Here is a 21,454-nt window from a genome sequence, read left to right on the forward strand (position 1 = left end):
CACTTAGAGCATCTTTGAACTCCATGATACCTATCGTATTGGTACGAACAAGTGTCCTTTATTAAATGATACCGAGAACCAAATACGAGCAACATTGTACATATGGCAGATGACGTAAAATATGAATATTCATTTGCGCATGCGCAGATCAGTATATTTGCGTGATACGTTCAAAACGGTGAACGGACAGTATCTCGACTAGACGGTCTCAAAGATGACTATTTATCTTGTTTTCGGAGGTAATGGTGAGAAATACATAGTCGTTTCTATTGTTCAACAATAATGGTTTTATATCATGTGGCTTTTCGTTGCGAATCCAAGTGTCCTTTTGAGCGGTGAGTTGTTTACGTGTTGCAGTGCATTTGAGTGCTTCCTAAAATTGCATGGGTTGCTTCGGGGCGCTGTTACTGTGTTACAGCGCCCCGCGACGGGGTTATGTCATGACCTAACATTTGCCTTTTCCTCGTTTGCTCACCCCCTCCTCCCCCCCCCCCCCCCCCCCGGCGATCATTCCATATAAATAGGGTGATGATATTCTTATTGTACGTTGTCATGTCTGTTCAGTTGAAAATTGTTAAAGGGAAGTATTAAATAGAGTGACGATCTGATATCCAAGCTATTTGTTTATGTTTTATGCAAATTAGATGATTATTACTCTCAGGGTTTTGCTTTAGAGCCAAGATTATTATCATGGTTCCAACTTTGTCACCTTTTTTTTTATATTTCAGCCATTTCTTTATCAATTTTCATCAGCCATTTCTATATCAATTTTCATCAAATAAAGTTTTTAATTCCTCCTAGAATTGTATTCTCTTTGATATTACTCGTGAGTGGTTTCTAATTATCTCGCAAAAAGTTAAAGCCTCCATGAATCCCCCTAACAACCAAAACTGTACCATTCCTTTAATGCAATATGAACTCAACCATCCCGCCAAAGCGGCACTCCCACATTCGGCGAAAGGGCGTGCAGGAGATCAGAGCGGGCATGGTGTGTACATCATAACAATTAATATTAACTCAATGTAAATAGCAGTACACAAAGGAAGCTAAGCATCTATTTTCATTCCTTTCCTCCTCTTTGCTCACACCACTTGATTCATAATTGCACCTATAGCTGTCTCTATTAATGTAAACCAGTTCCTTAGTTTGCTCCACTGCCCTTCTACCTTCTTCATCAGTCGTATGTCCCAATATGATGAATGTACATGGATGGATAATCGTGTTTCACATCCTAAGAACTGTGTAGCACTAATTTAATCCTCAGTATCCAGACTTTTGTTTATGAGAAAGCAACGTCGATGTCCGTGCTGTAATGGACTGACATACTCACATTCAACACTTTGTTCAAGTTTAATTCGCAACTCGTTCTCATGACCCTTACTTGTAGTAGAAGTGTGAGATATCTTAACTTCAAAACATTTCAACACAGCATTATTGAAGGAAAATTATCATGGGTGTGCATAAATGTGCGTGCATTTATTGTGCTCATGGTGCCACAGCGCTAATTGCATCCACCAAAGATAACCAGTTAACGCGGCCGTGCAAGAGGTCTGCATCGTGCTTTAATATCAAGGTGTTTGTAGACACACACACTGTCTTCTATACGGACTCTTGATATCCTGGTACGGATAATGTTTGCGAGCACAGTTTTGTACATAAAGCCCCTCATTAATGACGTTCTATTCAGTGAGTGGTAAGCGTACGTGACATCATAGGCCCTACTGCCAAACGTAACATTGACAGCGAAGGTTAATGAATTGGAAACAAACTGCCGATTGACGGCACTCATAGTATGAAGTTTTACTACTTCTGTACCACAAATGTCGTCGTTAATATTAATTGTTTTAACGGATAATCAATGATTTTGCCTCACTAGCCTGTGCAAAGGGCAATTTTCATCGACCTCAAATACACCAGTGTGCATTAAAATGCACAAAAATATTGTACACAAATTGTGGCACTGACTCACCCATGGCGTATAAACTGAATACAGTTTCGACCTACCAACCCTCGAGTTCGATCACTACCGTGAATCCTGTCACGCTAATCTCACACAGTCCTTGAATTATCGAAATTTTGCGTTTTTATACATTGGAAGCACTGGTGATTTGATTTCTTTTCCTTTTTCCATTTTCTCATAAATCTCTCTTTCCATATATTACGTTCGTGAAAAGGGTGTGCGCGCGCGTGTGTGTGTGTGTGGGGGGGGGGGGGTGAGGGAGTTCCGTTACAGATGAATAAAACTACGCTCGTCTTGTCGACATGCTGATGAAGCGACTCCGTCCTGCTCAGACCTACTATATTCGGGTGGCAAATTTGCATGCATGGACGCAGTGTACAGTGCATACATGGAGACCGCGCACCTCCGTGAAGGGTGCAAACTTGCCTGAATGCCGCGACGGATATGATTCTGCATCTTTTCCCCACAGATGGTTGCACCTTCGCTCTATACTTCCCTGCACCCTTATTTCATAATGTTTAATGATGTTCGCCTTTGAATACAAGGAGAGGATCTCTCGAAGATGGCTACCTTCAAGTACGTGAAATTGTGCTCAGGCCTACTCCTGTGGCTGTGTCTTGTGATCATACTGTTCCTCGGCGCTTCTACAACGAAGACAGTTGGAAAGGACTTCAAACAAGCTGCGAAAAATAGGTTCAACGCTGGTAGGGCGAGTTTTCCTTTTTTATCAGACTATAGAGTATCTAAATCTGATAGAGCTTATGTCTCATCAGAGTATATAATAGTGTCACACAAGGATAATTTGTAGTTAGGGTGCAAAGTTAGTACTCTTCTCGATCATTCATTGCAACAACAAAAAATAAAAAATCTAAATATAGCTCTGATTCAGTGACAACTCTTAGAGCAGAAGGCCAGTACAACAGAGTAAGGAAGATGGCCTTGGATAATTTTGGCATGAGGAATTTACTACATGACGATTGTGTGCTGATGTATAGGTGAGGTTCGTTTAAGGAAATATTTGGTTTAGAATTGAATGAAAGATTAACGGAACATGAAGTTCTCTATGTTCTCTATTCGAATGTCGTATACGAAATGCACACACAATACAGGCCTAAATGTAACCATTGAGATTTCCGTAAACACCCGGTGCGAACCACGTCAGGCGCCGGCGCGCCGTCACGCGTCGAGCCGTTGATGGTCGGTATGTATGTGGTTGCTACTATAATATTGTTCAAAATCATGAAAAGAGAGACCAACGTTTTTAATTGAATTGAACAGGTTTTTATTAAAAATCATGTCTGACAGCCAAAGGCTGAATTGCACATGTCTTACAATCATAGTTATAAAACAGACAGATTATTTCGGTGCTCTGTACAAACAATTAAAGACATTCATATTAAAAAAAGAACAAATATTACAGTGGTCACATGTGGCAAATTACAAGAAGTGATCAATCAATGAGGGTACCAGCCCAATCAATTCTAAAATTTTGCTTTTACAAGAACGAAAAAAAGAGAGAGATAAAAAAATATCCTGTCAACACGGCACTCACACTGCTCAACACTGCAAAAAAAAAAAAAAGAAAAAAAGAAGAGAAAATCATTACTATTACAACTGATGGTGAAATCTGTGAGGGTGCCAGCCCAATCAATACTTGGATCACTTTATCAAAAACAAAACGAAAAAAGGCCTAAATGAAGACAAGAATTTAAAGATGTGGGCCGCACACTTTAATTGGAGGTACAAACAATGAGAAAAGAAAATAGAAGGACCAAGAACACTGGGAGCATACAGAAATAAGGACAAACTGAAACAATTTTTTATATTCTTTATCAATACTTTTGAATTTCATTCAATATCAGGTTCATTTCTACAAGGAAACTAGCATGAACAAAACTAAGTAGCTGTATCCGGAATTCTCACTTGTGCTGTTGAGTCACATTCTTTTTTAACATAGGTATGTAATAGGATATTTTAAGCAAATCATAACATGGGATATAAAGATTGATATAAAATTCTGCATTTTAAATCTCATAATGACAATATATATAATTATATATGTATATATATATATATATATATATATTGATCAACTTGATCAAACTAATCAATATCTGTTTCATGATACAAGTCGCAAACTTGAGAATACATTATTTCACCAAATGCTGCAGTAAACTATAAAACCTCATAACTGGATTAATCGAGGGGAATCATCATCTTCAAATCTTAATTGGTTTAACCATTCACCCTACCCCCTCCAATATTTAACTGATATAACAAGTGTGTGTGTGTGTGTGTGTGTGCCATATCTAACACAAACGCACACACATACGCACACATACGCACACACGCACACACATATAGACACACAAACAATCGATGAAACAGAGACGTTGAGACAGGACAAAACAGAAAAAGACATTATCCGGAGGGGAGCAGTTCAACGAAAAATTAGGAATTTTGAGAGGAAGCAGGGCCCCGCAGCACATACTGAGTATTGGTATAGACGCCGTCAAGTGGCATGGACATACAACATTGACAGAATTAAGCCAACTGGGTAGCTCATATGCATATTGGTAACAGACTACCTTTTTATTTCTCAGGTATATAGTTAGGCACTTTTAACTCGTTTTCGAAGCGGCATAATGCGTAAGCTCGCCTGACGCAACCTTCTGTGGAATTCATGTTTAAACAAAGGACGATAATATTAACTTGCGTATAGACCAGGGGCCCGTTTCATAAAACTTGTCATCAGTGACAATTTGTCATAGATGTGACAAGCTACTGAAATCCTTGCATCTGATTGGCTGAGAGCAAATTTGTCATAGAAATGTGGCAGTTGTCACTGATGACAAGTTTTATGAAACGGGCCCCAGGTGAGCAGATTGATCCGTCAATTGACACTTCGACCAGCGTCCATTTCATCAGTTTATATTGAACGTATTAACGACCTTTTTCTATTGATGTTGCCAAATACAGTGCTTGCTGTGATAAAACAGTGGGTGTGCTAGCAAGTGCCTTTTATTGGGATTACCTGAGTAATCACTATCACGAATGATTATCTCTAAAAAACTAACATGCTCGAACATGCTCGATTGTATGAATTACCTTTTTCTCTTGACCTACCCCACCCCCAACCCGCAGCTTTCATCAGTATTCAACTAGACAGTCCGGTCTTTCCTACATCCGGCCTCCCTTCATCCGGATCTCTCTATTATCCGGATGCGATCTCGGCGTGACTTTTTTCAAGCTAATAGTTTGATACAGGGAAAAGGGGGATTTCAAGCTCAAACAAAATTCCTGCACTAACTTATATCAAATCCATATTATTCCCAGAGCAATTAACATACATTCACATCAAATCAAAGTAGCATGTATCCAGACATTTACTAACCCTACATTTGGGGCTGATACCGCTATACCTGGAATAGGATACATTTACATGCGTATATAGTGAACGTTATGTGCCTACCATTGGGTAGACAGCATTGAGTCTCCCGTATCCGGCCAAATCCGGATGAGCGCCGGTCCCGACATGTCCGGTTCTGAGAGGTTTCTGAAACGCTTCCATTTTTTATACGTTCTACTACTAAAGGTATTTGTATAGCCTGTATTAGTACCTCGGATAGTCCTCGGCTTCTTTCGTCCGATCCAAACACTGCCAGACAAGCAGATATAGGAGAAAAGAATAAGGGTATATAAAAGATTTACAACGCTTTCCTCCCCCCCCAAAAAAAAAACAAAAACAAAAACAAAAACAAAAAACAAAAAACACAACAAATAATACAATCGGATTTCTCATTGATAACTTTCAATATGACTTAACTGTCTGAATACCATTTCAGGGTTTGAAAATATAACATCTTACCTTTATTTTGCAACAACCCCCCCCCCAAAAAAAAAAAAACAAAAAAAAAAAAAACACCAACAACATCAACACCATTCAAGTGGCTACAGAGAAATGTGTATCATTGTAAAGCATGTCATGGGTCTGTTTCTTCAAAGTTTAGCGCTTGGATATTCTTGGAACTGCTTATTAATGTGTAAACACAATGGACAGAACTTGGAGGCGAAGGGATTCCTGACAATATTATCTACAAAGATCCACATTTCTCTTTGACCACTGAAGCAAATCGGATGGTATTTTCTCTAAGCTGTGGTTAATAAGTTATAGTTTCATATGAAGAGTTTGTTCGCAAAAACCGATAAGTCCATATTTGCCAAGTGGAGATATTTGCGATTAAAGGTCAAGAAAATTAAAGAGAATAATAAGAATTTTTTTGCTCCTTTTGACAACTTCAAAAATGTACTTCTATATGTAGTGACAAATATATCATTTAAAAGGTATTATTTTGTACACTATGACAGAGACCGTACTTCAAAATCTTCAAAAATGGACTTATCTGTTTTTGCAAACAAACCCTTCATATCCTGAAATCTTATTAGATTTGATTCACTATTTTCAAAGTTATCGTTGCAGAGGATCCCGTTGTATTCTTTTTTTTTTTTTGGAGGGGGTGGGGGCATGTATGGTACAAAAAGAGAAAGAAGTGCAGTCATTATTCCACAAATTCAAGGCAAAAAGACAGAGAAAAAAAGCTGATGCAGTATTACAGATCTTGACAAACTGAAGGGCTTCATTTGCAGGGTGTTTTTGGCAGAGCCGAGTCCAAAATTGATCGTAAGCGTTCCGGTCATTTTAGTTAGTTATTGTACAGACACTGAACCACCCATAGAGGTGCCCACGGAATATTATGTGAGCAAACTCGAGTACCAAGGTGCACACCGCATGCACGGACCTACCACACATGGACGTACATCGCTCGTTTATTAATTCAAACACATGTTTCTGTGAAAACCGACACAATAACATTTTAAAGATAGTACTTTCCTGCTTTGATCTCATCGTGCATCACCGACAGCCAGCCTGGAGTAAAAACAAGACGGCGCTTTGAGATATCTAAAAAACTACATGCGCAGAAAATTAATAACTCTCTTAAATCAAGAAAAATGCATGTGAAGATGTAGTATACATTGGAAAATCATCGCTCAGTTAATTTCATTTCCGAAATGCACGTACTTTATAAGGGAGAAAGCAGTAATTCGGCAAGTTGGTTGTAAAATGTAATCTAATTTTCCCCATTTTTTTCACATTGTTTGAGAGTAAAGATGGACAGTAATGGTATACGACATGTATTTATGTCTTACCATTATGCAACGTTACATGCGCGTCAACAAGCGTCCTTTTCAGTAATTACTAAGTTTGTGACACGAAATTTGTCATGATTTGAAGTTTGCTACTCGCCATCATTGTCGATTTTCCAAAGGCACTTAAGTCTGGAAAGGCGCCTCAACGAAATATACCGAAATGAGGGAAACGGTTATTTTGTCAGTGGCGATGAACGGTTACACAATCGTCAAACATCTGAATGTACTCATCAAGATGCACAGGTGGCGGCAATGCAGGTTGGATCAAAAAAAGACCTCCGTTCAAAGTCCATGTGTGTATAATAGTAGGTCCATGGTGTTACAAAGGCCGGGCAAATTGATCAAATAGCCTCCCTTTTTATAATGAATACATTATTAGTTTTCCATCTGCAGCAAAGGAGGTACACAAGCTGTGTGATCTGCCAGTTAATACAAAAGGGGAAGCCCAGGCAATTTTAATAACTTTACATCACGTATTAAATACATAATATCGACAGCTCCATGTTTAGATGAATGTCAGGCTCCGTCACAGAACTGCTCACTTCAGTTCCCGCTTGTCGATCGCTCGTTGAAAACATACTCGTCTGTGTAAAGCCCCAAACAAGTGACACTGAACATGATAGCAGCTTTTATAAGAATACATTGTACATGTGTAGGAGGCTCAAAGCAAGCCGTAATACTGCTTGTTTACCAAGTTCGCCTGTGTAGAATCCAGGGCCTTCTTTTCTTCTGCTTCCTTGAGCCCCCACTCATTAGGGCATTGTCATGGTGAAGCTGCTTTGTTGTCATCCTTGTTCATTGTGATTTGCTATAAATTTTGAAAACATTCTTCTTCCCTATTCCAATCATTATTAATTCTGAGACTCTGTACCCTAAATACCATGATATAACAAATTTATAATATAGTTGTTCAAATGTGAAATTTTGAAAATCAGCCGGAATTCTCCTTTAGGAGTTTCCTAAATATTACAACTCCATGTAATATCACCGTCAGTGCACTTACAGGCGACAGCAGATGTTTGTTTGCTTTCATCAAGGATTACACAGAGTCACATCACTTTGATCACTGATCAGCAAGACTTGATTAGTTGCTCACCAAGGCACAGACGAAGTCGGTTACGTGAATACATTCGAACACAGCCAGACATAACAATTAAGTATGATTTGCGTGCAATCTTTGCCAAAAGAAAAACCAAAATTCAAGACCACTCACACGCATTAGTCCAACGCTCACAGGCATACAGGTACAAAAAACCTAGAAACGGATGATTAGTTCCGTGAAATGAATGTTTTATACAAAATAAAAGCTGAACAATCACAATCGTGGATAATGTGCACGAATTCGTAAAGAAAAATGCCAGTACGTGAAAATTGAAGCTTGTATGTCACACACACACACACACACACACACACACAAAGGGTGACATGGTACACGCATGAACAAACACACACACATAGGTCCTACACACATTCACAGCATTACGAACATTTGAACTTGTTAAAAGTAGTGTTCAACTAAATGGGGGAAAACCGAAATGAAAAAAAAATAAAATAAATGAGATTCGGACTACAGAAGCCGAAGGAAAAAACAAAACGAAAAAAAAAATCCGAAAGCACACCATTCATTGCTACTTTGTCAAAAAATTGCATAAAAACAGCAAATGACGCTGTTGTGAGCATTCGAGTAAGTGCAGGTAATAATACTCTTCTGTATATACGTTTTGCTATTTAATGTACATTCATCAATATTATTCAGGGCTCCATGGATGACCACTATTTATTGGTGAATGGACTACCCTGACAAAAGATTAGAAATAAATAAATAAATAAATAAATAAATAAATAAATAAATAGATAGATAAATACTCACGCATAGCAATGACTGGCAAGGCACATTATTGTGTCTGTTCTGCTTAAGACGTTTAGTGTTGCATGCAGAAGGAGGATGTGTCACAGCTTGAAGATAGATAAAGAAAATCTGGGGATATTTTTTTTCCAATTAACTATTATTTATTTGCAAAATAAATGAAACAAAAGCCCGGTTTTAGTGCTTCAAAATAGTGAGTTAATAGGGATAGAAACAATCAATGTATAGAAATTTGAATCAGCGCAATCAATGTTAAGTATGGTTAGATATACAAAATGTGAACAACAGTTATGATAAAACTTGTTTCCAGACTAAACCATCTGCAGTTATGGTTTATTGAAAAAAAAAATAATGATGTCTTCTTTTATTTTAGGCTTTATCGCTACATTCTTACATGACAGGATGTTTTATGATACAACTGACCTACAAAATACTAATATGCACCAAATGTGATATCTCGAACAATTTTTTTTAATCACTGGTCCCATTGGTAAACAGTACCTTTAACAGGATGAAGAAAAAAAAATGAAGAGAAATGTTGAAATGTATTTGATGCACATTTCCCTAAATTATTTAGTGATTTGGTTACGTAAAAATGTTTCTAGACTTAACCCGTCTACATTTATGGTTTATTGAGAAAAATTGTAACATCTCCTTGTATTTTAGGCTTTATCGCAAAATTTTTACATGGCAGGATGTTTTGTGATACAACTGACCTACAAATATGCATGAAATGTGATATCTCAAACATATTTTTTTAATCACGGCTCCCAATGGTAAACAGTACCTTTAACAGGGTGCAGGAAAAAAAATGAAGAAAAATGTTGAAATATATTTGATGCACATTTCCCTAGATTATTAAGTGATTTGGTTAAGTACAGATCAACTGGCACCAATGGAGGTCAGCATTATATTTGCATTGCAGAGACCCTTTAACCCTAATCCCACCGGGTTTTTTGAGGGACTTGAAACTTGAAAACTTGTTGTCTCTCTCATTTAAAGCGTGATATCATTGTTTATTGTGCTATCAAAGGCGAACAATTAGGGGTCCAAATATGGAACATTGGGGAAAACCAGAGTCGATAACGAATTGTAAGAGTCAACAACGCCCTAACTGTCTGTCAGACAACTATACAAAAACGATTTGAAAACAAAATTAGCAATATGAAAAATGAGATAAAATATCTCATCAACGAGAATAGCATCAGCACTGACCGTAGCCTTTTGTCAAGGCCCTCTCTAATAGCATCAGCACTGACTGTAGCCTTTTGTCAAAGCCCTCACGCTGCAACGGGCGAGCCCAGTCGAGCCCGACTACCCCACTCAGCTGAGCTCTGGATCTTCACCGTACAGTGAGAGGGCCTTGACAAAAGCCTACACTGGCTGTCGAATGAAACATTTCGTGTATAACTATACCAGGCCTAATGGCGTGGCGGGGAATGAATGATCGAACTTGTTCATTAGTGAACCCCGTGTTTTCTTTGACATGTTTTGATCCAGATCGTCATGGCATTGTGGAGTCCGTGCAAGTACAAACGACGGCAGCAATACAGACAGCCTCCAAGCCAAATGAGTTCAATTTGGCAAGGTAAGACTCATAACTTGTGTATAATGGATCTGCATTGTGCAGAGTTTTATTGCAAAATGAACTTAGCGCCATTTTCAAACGTTCCAAAGTAAGTCAATCATCAGATAAAGCAAAATTAAACATTTCCAGTAATACATCACTAAAGTGACATAACAAGGAATATTCTATGAGTTATGATTAAAAATATCCTGTATTTTTCTTATCATTTTCTTTGTTTTTCAGCAGCTTTAATCACAAATATCTCAACTTATCAAGAATGGAGTTTTGCAAATAAAACTCTTCGTATAGGTATCGTCGTGTGCCCGGAAAAACGACGCGAAAGCTGGCGAGATTTTCACGTGCCTCGCGTGCGTTCGCGTCAATCACCCGGGCCAGGCATGGACTCGCATTGTTCTCTCGGGCACACCACAGTAAATTGAAATAATGAATATTATATATATATATATATATATATATATATATATATATATGTATTTATATGTCTGTGTCTGTGTATGAATTATAAAATTTTGATAATATACCGCAAAACACTATAACACATTGCAATGTAAGCACTTGATCTTATAGTGCCATTAAAAAAAAATCCCATAGTTTAGGTAATATCTCATTAGGATTTGCCTTTTCGTATATAATGTCATACAACTCAAATTCAACAGGACGCTTTAAAGACATCAATAGCTTAATTTTAATTTCAAGTTTCAAGTTTCAAGTTTATTTCATATTTCCATTTCTCAGTGATGGGATCACAAAATGATTGACAATAAAACAAAAGTACAAAACATATACAACCATATCTTATGTTTGAAGAAAAAAAGACAAACTAACATTACACACAAATATAAATGGTCATTTTCATCTGAGGATATCACAAATAAATGTCAGAAATATGATGGGGCCTACATAAAAGCAATGACGCTTGTAAAAACTGTAGGTTCCCGAATTTATAGGCGTGAAATTATACGGAGAACGGACATGTTTATCTCGACCAACTTAAATTGTACCAGTGCAAAATCAGTATTAAAAACGAACTAACGAACCACATGAATACTTTAGTATCGCTTAAACGAGACTGTACATATTTCGCCGTGTTTACACACACACACACACAAAGTGCTATAACGGTATCGTGAAGTAACTTGGAGCTGCAGACAAAGACAAAAGACTGGGGGTATTAAAAAAGAGAATGTTTGATCAGAAGGCCTTTGTCAAAACCTTTAGCAGAAATACTTATACATTTTTTTTTCAATTTTCTTCTCCTTTAACCTTTCGAATTTGTTCTGTAATCTTCCAAAGAAAGATGTCACAAAACTTCAACTACTGCAAAATTATGCCTCCCATCTGTTAACATTCTCTAAAAAGAATAAGAATGATTCTATATCCCCAATTCTCCGTCCTTTATTGGAAGCCAGTTGACACCGAATGGACCAGTAGGGACCTACATTATTCCGTTTACTCTCTCCAGCATACCTACATAGGCAGTGGCGGATCCAGGGAGGACAGCACCGGGAGGGGTGCTTGCGCCCCTTTTCATTTTACATTAATAAAGGTGCCCCTTCTTGACAGAATTCATGGATCCGCCCCTGGTAGATCTATTTTCCATATATAGTTCGACACGAAGTCTTCGCTCGATACCAAAAGCACTGTTGCTCCATAGGTCCTACACCCAGTCAGTCCTCAGTCATGACCAAAACACATCACCTATACATAACTTTCCTTAACGGAAAGATTCAAATCCAAAACCTATAAGGTACTTGTTTTTCTCGCATTAATGATTACATAACTGCAATCTATGTCCAGGGGAATTATGTTCCTTTATTTATTGCTTGTTGCGGTGTTTGTTGTTTTCTTATATTTTTGCAGTCATTTTTCTTGACGCGCCATGAGTTTCGAGAGATGTACCTGTGCGCTAGTATACAGTAGCCTCTATTATCATTTTTGTTATGATCATCTTCTCAATATCTCATTGTTTAGATGCAATGAATATTCATTACATCAATCTGATAGGCCCTATATTGAATGATATGTGCTTTATCATTTTGATTTCATTTTTCTGATTTTTTTTTATAGGAAAAACCTCACGACGAATATGACGCGCGAGAAGATCATACAGATATTTCTACCTGGAATACGGCCGAGTAAAATGAAAATCACCAAGTATCGCCACATAACCGGATTGGCGCGGAACAAGCAGACCAGGTCACTCCCATTGGTAGATTCCTGCGCACTCGTGGGAAATAGCGGCATTCTATCGAATAGCAGTTGTGGTGACGTCATCGACGGGGCGGATCTAGTTCTGCGAATGAACCTCGCTCCCGCGGGAAGGGAATACGCTCGTGATGTTGGATCGAAGACTAATCTAACAACGATTAACGGCGAACAGGGCAGAGCGATGTACGCGTGCGCTAAGGTCGAATACACCCATACACCGATCGACAACTTGCCAGACGATTGTCGACGTTTGTTTAGACTCATGCAGCGTCTGAATAACACTGTAATTTGGTACGCTAAAGGTTATATGGAAATTGGACACATCAAGAAAGGACTGGACTTTTTCGAGAAATACCATGGTTTGACGACTTTTTTCGCCTACAGTCCGGTTAGTCCATTTGGTGCAACAGCAAAGTGCGTATGATAGTTTGAATTTATTGGGACTCTACTTTTCCCGCTATTTTTATATATATTTTTTTCTATTTGAAAGTTCATTGCCTTTTCTTAGATTATCGTCCCATTTCACAAAAAGCAAGAACTCTGAAAGACCTAGCACTGAAAGAACCGTAAAATTTCGCAGACCCCTCACATATCTTTCGATGAGCTTTCAATGATTTTCGAGGTCATTCATGATTCCTAAGAGATCTTTCAGCATCGTTCAGTGAACTCCGTGGTCTCCATGGTCTCCAAAAGTTTTTCAAACTGTTCAAAATAGTCAGCGGTCATTAAAAAACAGCTAATGGTTCTTCCGTGGTCTTCCAACATGCAGTCTTTTAGCGATCTCTCAATCAACGCACCAGGGTACAAGAATAGTCTTTCAATATCATCTTTTGACAATGTCTCAATAAATTGCCACGTATTTATGGAAAAGATCACTGAATGATTTTTAAGAGATTCAATGAGGGACCACTGAAAGTCTAGTCTCTTACAGATCTTAAATTGACTGATGTCACGAAAATCTCATGGAGTATTTCAAGCGAGCTTTCTGTGGTCTTTTCTCAATCTCTCAGTAAATGTCCAGTAACCTTCAAGGTCCCAAAGAGATCTGTTTAAGATTTGTTGGAAAAATTACTTTTTGGTCTTACAGTGATCATTCATCATAGGTTTTTCAGAGCCATTCCACATAGATGTTATTCTTATCTGGTATTGGAGACAGCTAAGGGATCTTTGCAATTTAGGATATGCTTAATGTGGAATTCAGACCTTAGCATCAAATTGGTTGTTACAACGTAATCATTATATCAATGCGCTGAGCAAAAGTTTAAAAAGTAGCATTTGCTGAAATACTTGATTTTCTTTTTGTCGTAAAGTCATTCATTTCATTCAAAAATGTATCTTGCATGTAGTGGGATTAAAGGCACTATTTACCATTCGCAGATGAAACAAAAACCCAGCTTTAGTTCTTCAAAATAGTTCTGAAATGTTAGGGATAGAAACAACGAATGTAAAACTGTTAACCAGTATAATCAATATAGTAAGTATTGTTAAATATACAAAATTCAAACAATAATTGTAATAAAGTTGTTTTTGCAGTTACATAAACCGTCTATATAGTTATGGATTATTGAGAAAAGTTGTGATGTTTCCGTATAGTTTAGGCGTAATTGCGAAATTTTTATGTGGTAGGATTTTTGTGATACTTCTGACCTGCAGGTATACATCAAAACTACTACTCAAATATTAAATCACTGCTTTCAATGATAAACAATGTCTTAAAATTAGAACACTGCATCTGTTCCTTTACCTAAGAATTCACTTTTCTTGGGATTCCCTATAGGCAAGAATGGAGTTACCTCTTAAAGGTCCTGTTTACCTTTGGCAGCAATAATTTCAATAATGTTCAAGATATCACTTTTGATGCATTGCGTAGGTCAGTTGTATCACAAAACATTATACCATATAAAATTTTCGCGATAAAGCCTGAATTATATGGAGATATCATTATACTTCTCATTAAAAGACGGTTTAGTCTGGAAACATTTATTATAACTATTGTTCACATTTTGTATATTTCACAATACTAAACATCGATTATACTGGTTCAAATTTTCCCATCGGTTGTTTCCATCCCTTACACACATTTTAGAACTATTTTGAAGCAGTAATTCTGTGTTTTTGTTCCATCTGCAAAGGGTAAAATCATTCCTTTAATAACTTTTTTTTAATCCAAAAAGATCCAATAGCCTACTCTTTTTAGACCGATGACGTTACAATGTGTTGACATCACAAACACATATGTAGTTGACTTTGGTCCCATTTTAACACAATTTTGGTCATAATTCTCTGCTAATTTTTTTTTTTCAAAATTGCCTTTATCCTCGCTGATATTGATGGTATGTTGTTGGTTTTTTTATTAATTATGTTTATTTTTGCCAGGTGGATGAAAGTCCGAGCTGCAACGACGGGCGCAGCGTTATACCTTGCAGCTACCACATTTTGCAGAAAGCTAACGTTGTATGGGTTCTATCCTCGCTACGTGGACCCCAAGAATCGGCCACTTCAATATCGTTACTACGACGATGCATACATGAACTATTCGACAAGTCACCACTCTTTCAACAAGGAGTTCGAGGTGTTGAATTCACTCGAAAATGACGGTTACTTGAAGATCATCAACGATTGTGCAGGAAGGTGGGACGAGCACGACTACCGCAGCCAACTGGTCTTATGAACTGAAGAGGCGTTAAAACACACGTCTGTGCATGATTCGGATTATACCCTGAGGTGCCAAATAGAAATCCGCCATTTTTTTCTCTAGCGCTGTATCATATATCACATATATGGGTGAGAAGTTTGAACGATGTACAATTGGCAATTTTCGCACCTTATGACACTCTTTCCTTTAGAACACACCAGGATGATCTCAGAAACTAGTGTCTTTCATGTCATCTCAAATAGCCTGGTAAATTTCCTTTCAGGGAATGTATGGGTTGGTGTACTTTTGCCTGATATTTTGCATTTGACTAGGATTTAAAGCGTAAAAATACGGTAAAAATGCTATTTTCACAATAATCTTTGTTGTTCAAACCAATGATGTCACTTTTTGTACGTGGCATCTATTATCTGGCCATGTTTTGAATCTGACATATATGTACCATTATAAGAACTCTTATTATGAGCACGTATGAAATTACAGAGAACAACTGAATGTCAAAGTCCTAAACAGGCGAACGCCCGTGATGCTTCTATCTCTATCGCTGCTGCAAATTCTACTTTGTTGTCCCAACTGTAATGTATACCAAAATTTGATGTTCCACCTAATGTACATATCCTGCAAAAATTGTACGTCTGCTGGCTGTACATGGGATGTAACATTCTTTTATGCAAACTTATACTCAGTTTTCATCACGGACGTGCGTCCGCTATACTTACTAATACAGATCGTAGCCCATTGAACGTTATTGGCGATATTGTTCTGAGTCGTAATCAACTAAGATATAGCTACATGGTTATATGTATGTTTTGAGTTTCTGTCCATCCCTTGTCAAATGCGAACCGAAAATACATTTTTAGGCGAACCTCCGTGAAAAAACAGAACGTCCGTGATGATTAAAACGTTATCGAGTGGGGCACCATCTTGCTTTGATGGCGCAGGTACATTTTACCTCTGGCTCTTTAGCCGAGGAGCTGCATGTCCTGTTTGGAGGGGACTGGGGCTCGTCTGCAGTTTTTGGACTATACGATTCACCGAAAACCGAGCAAAAAGTGTATATTTTCTGTGAAAATCCACCTCCTACTCCCTCTCTGAGCAATACATATGTTGAAAGGGTGTCAAAATCCTTATAATTTGCATTGAAAATACCTTTTCAAAATTTTGAAAGAGTTAGGAAGGCTACGTACTCTCTGTCGATTAGCTATCCGTCCTGGAACATGACCCTAGTGGTAGAACGAACGTACGTGACATAAACAATCCGACCAATAGGGATAACTTGTCTCGAAAGTGTCCTTTATTCTTTAATACTTTCAGCTCAAATAACGAGAGGTAAAGTTTTACAAAGTAAACAATGAGCTTAGAGCAGTAGTTTCAGAATTTTTAAGGCGGTATGTGATCATGATGAACAAACAGCTCAAAATTTACTCGCAATTTTACGCTAGTATTCCCTCTAATTATTTAAATACAGCTAAACACTGAGAACCAAGTTATAGGAAACTGGGATTTTGCGTAATCTGTAATTTCCGTTCATTTAAATATCTTTCTGATGAGGTTTTGGAGACAATTTGCACTGTTATAGGTTCTGAAAGTTTTGCTCACGGACGTTCGGTCCGAGAAAGGAAATTTCTGATAATTACAATTATATCATTGTACGATAAGTTAATGTTACTTTAAAATATCATTAAATCACTGAGTCTCTCATATTCAAAAGTGAATAACGTTCAGCATTCAATTTACCTGCAATAACAAAAGGAAAACCTTTTGCTCACTGATGTTCGTTGGTAGAATAAGTCCATGGATTACATAGGGGAACAGTGCCACTTTTTAGTGACAGGTGCTCCCCGTGTATATCTTTTGAGTAAGGTAGCTGCCATCTCAAACAGAACACATCCAGTTTTGGTCTCCATCACGGACGTTCGCTGTAATTGTCATAATATTCTATGCCTTATATACATTCTTATTTTTCTCTTCTCAACGACTTTTCTCTCATTCCCTAAGTAGCCTGCACATGCTGCGACCAAAAAACAAAACAAAAACAAAACAAATCCGAAAAGTGCTACGCAGTCACATTCGGAATATATTGAAACGAAAAGGGTGAAATGACGGAAGAAGTCTGTAATGGGTATGTGTCAGGAAGAAACGTAAAAGTCTCGAAAGAACGTGGAAGCAGTTGAATGAAAATGAGAAGAAAAGGAGAAGGGATCGAGCTCCAACACACAGAGAAAAGAATTGCCAGTGCATTACCGTTATACCGAATTCCTCTGGAGGAGTTGTTTTTGTTTGCTTCCTTTTTATTCATCGATATTTCATCATCAGCGAACAAAAATAATGCAGTATACAATTATTGTCTGATGAAAACACGCAAATCCTCCGTTTATCATGACATGGTGTCTTTTATACTCATCAATGAAAAGCAATGATTTGCAATTCTGTCTTTTTTTTTCATTTTACATCTAAGAGACAGAGAGGTTGTTTGTGCTTCTGTGCTTACTTTGAAAACACATGTTGAAAAAAGTGATGATTTAGTAATAGGTTTGAGGTCGCACTTTGATACGTTCGTTCTTCCAAAGATTCGTAACCCCGAATGTACGTTATTATATACCTGGGTTCATTATTCCAAAGGTTTGTCGTTCCGAAAATGAAAAAAACAAACAAACAAAACAAACAAAAACCAAACATTCATCTAAGTTATATGAACTTACTGTGTTTTGTTATGACGAAACTTCGGAGTAACAAACCTTGTATCATTTCTGACTAATATAATAACACAAATTCTCCTCGGTAACAGTGTGTAACACAAGGAGCAAACGCAGAGGGATTTCTTCTTGCCCTGCGCAGCTAAACTTCGTATTTTGATAACGGAGCACATTTTTTTTCTTTGTCAATAACTTATTCTTTGTCATATTCAGCTGTGACCGTGTTCGTTATAAACAAATTTTGCATCGTAGACTTTACATAACAAATTTAGGACCTGATTCTTTACTTCGTGATTACGAAATTTTGATAAAGACTATATTCGTTCTCATGGACGTGCACTTTATCGTGATTGCATGGGAGCGTTAAATTTTTGAAATAAGTCAACTGTTAAAGCGATCTTCTGCTATGTTTTTTTTTTTTCATACAAACTTGGGTTAATGACCAATCTTCGGTTAAGATATAGAGTTATGATAAGACATGTTGTCAAAAACAACATGCGATTTATTTGGGTAATGGTAATGAAAGCAATATGTGTGGAAAATAACCTTTTCCCCCAATTTTCAAAGGTTACCGATGACCTGCTTACAATTGACAAGACATGACATTTCATTTGATTCTTTTAACCTGAAGTGTAAATTTACATATGGTAGTCGTTATAATTACCGAATTCACTGATTTGCTTGATGGAACATACTAACGACAAGGCGTAATGTTTCATCAGATGGACTACGTCACTGAGATTGCACGTACGTTTCTACGTTCATCTACGAGAGGTGGAAAAAGTGTTTTCTTTGATTCCTCAGCATGAAAACATAAACAAGCTTTTATAATTGAGAATTGCTAGTAATTGTTTAGAATTTTGCAGAGGAGTTTGTTCTCGACATGAAATCGTTGTTTGTTATGAGTAGAATGCGTTTCCAACTCCAGAGAACTGCATTGTTTAATATCTTGTTTGTTCCGAACGTCCGTGAGCTATGCGAACCTCCGTGATGAAAACTATGCTATGTTTGTTGGGTTATAGAGACTGCCTAGATCAGATACATCCTGAAAAAGCATCTTATTATTTGGGAGTAAGGATGAAAGTATGGGATAGTGAAATAAGAGGTCGAAATATTGAGTTTCTGTAAAATGCGCGTAAAGTGGAGAAAGTGTTTAGCGAAACAGTAAAATTTCAACAGAAATAACGAATTTGGTTAAATATTCGTTGTCTACCATTACGTTATACAGGTTAAGAGTACAATCTTAATAGTCTGCGAACACAAAGTCATCCACATATCCCTTAAGATATTTCGTTACGATCATGAGCTGTATCAGATCAATGAAAGCTATGTTAAATGGTATTCAAATGTATGTACAGTATTATTCCTCACGGACGTTCGCTGCTCTGGACATGGTAAACTTCCGCGTAAAATAAAAACTTGTTCCTCTGGGAAGATCCTGGTATAATTGGGTTCATATTGAATCTTGAATTATACTATTTTAGGTAAGATAAATGGTTTTGAGTAATTCCTACTTTTAAGATTGGTGTTGTTTTGGCTCAATTGTACATCGTTCAAAATTCTGACCCATATACATATATATATAATATATATATGATATATATATATATATATGAGAAGAAACAAACTGCTCATGCATTTTTGGCCAAGTTCGGTCTTTTAAAACTCATACGACGACAAACTGTTCGAAGAGTCCCCATTCTTTCGGGAGTCTTGTCAAGACTCCTGAAGAGGCGTATACACTGTAGGACGCCGAAAACTTGAGTCGAATATACTCATGCCTTACTAGCCAAAAATGCATTACTTTTCTTTCTTCATTTCTTCGTGCAGCCAATACGTTTAAGCTTTGTTTCTCGATTCTTATTTTGAACTGATGAATTCCTTTTTATTTGCTTATACTCACATAAACTTGCATGCATTTAACGAGGTAAGAACTATATCTGTATATTGTCAGCAGTTTTAATAACTTCTTTCATTGATATTGGTTATGATAAAGGTTATTTCTTCCCTTTGAAATGTCATTGGATATCAGTGCTTTATAAGTGCCAATTGCACATAGACTCTAATGTTCATTCAGGCAGCAGTAACAACAACAACAACAGCAATGATAATAATAATAATAACAATGATAATAATAATGATAATAATACAGGGTACTCAATATAATACGCCAATTCCACATGAATAATGTGCTCAAGGTGCAGTAGGAAAAGTGAATTAATACAAAAATAACTATACACACATGTACATGAAAATGAATGAAACAATAATGATTATAAAAAAAATACATAATGTACAATTGTACCGGAAAGCGGTTACGAAGAAATGAGTCTTGAAGGCAACTTTATAGGAGTCAACATTCGAAATGTAACGGATAGCTTCAGGCAACTGATTGCACAGGTAAAGTTTAGCATGTGCAATTTAATGACTGATCTCCCCATCACATGATTTCTTCAAGTACGTACGAACAAAACTAAAATACAAACATACGACACACAGACGTACGTTTATCATAAGAAACGTCCATGTTTTTGTATCTATATACACGTGTAAATAAACATAATATACATTATCATATAATACAGTATGTGTGTATATAATGATTTATACACGTACTGTGTAAGCATACAGCGTGTATGTATTCATATCATGGCCGGCGCAGTCGTGGGGGCCCACATGTAAGTGTGTGTGTTTGAATGCTGACGGTGATACATGGTAGGGATACGTAATGGAAGGGTATATTTTTATGCCGGTGTTATGTGATACTGTTTGTGCATGGGTATCGAGCTGAGAAACCCGAGACATCGAAAGTAACACGATGATTAAAGGGGAAGGCTAGTAACTGATCAGTGGGAATCAGTGGAAATGCTGGGAGATGATTGTTCCAATCCTTCTGGGATTCATTCAAGAGTTCATTGTATATCTATTGTTGTGTGAAAATGATTTGCTTCAGAACGGTCTCATATTCAAGTAATGTGCAGATTAACGCTCCGTCACTGACCAGGGACGCTAACCTGGAAGCATTAAACTGCACATTACTTGAATATGAGACCATTCTGAAGCAAATCATTTTCACACAACAATAGATATACAATGAACTCTTGAATGAATCCCATAAGGATTGGAACAATCATCTCCCAGCATTTCCACTGATTCCCACTGATCAGTTACTAGCCTTCCCCTTTAATTTTGATCTCGATCGTTTTACAATTATTAAAATGCAAAGTGCTTTATTTTGTCGAGGACTATATTTCTCTTCCTGTTTCCTTATGGA

At 37.3% G+C, this 21,454-nt stretch overlaps 1 protein-coding gene across 1 annotated transcript; it reads left to right on the plus strand.

Annotated features, from left to right (window-relative positions):
• The first annotated feature begins 2,408 nt into the window (after positions 1-2,408).
• LOC139714106 (alpha-2,8-sialyltransferase 8B-like) lies at positions 2,409-20,243 on the plus strand. Its single transcript, XM_071625818.1, has 4 exons — positions 2,409-2,664; positions 10,536-10,623; positions 12,691-13,245; positions 15,208-20,243. The coding sequence occupies exons 1-4, from the start codon at positions 2,523-2,525 to the stop codon at positions 15,500-15,502; spliced, it is 1,080 nt and encodes a 359-aa protein (XP_071481919.1). The 5' UTR covers positions 2,409-2,522; the 3' UTR covers positions 15,503-20,243.
• Positions 20,244-21,454: the final 1,211 nt, after the last annotated feature.

The sequence above is a fragment of the Diadema antillarum genome, unplaced genomic scaffold, assembly GCF_040938485.1.
Source record: "Diadema antillarum isolate AM-2024a unplaced genomic scaffold, OU_Dant_1.0 seq00002161_RagTag, whole genome shotgun sequence".
NCBI lineage: Eukaryota > Metazoa > Echinodermata > Echinoidea > Diadematoida > Diadematidae > Diadema > Diadema antillarum.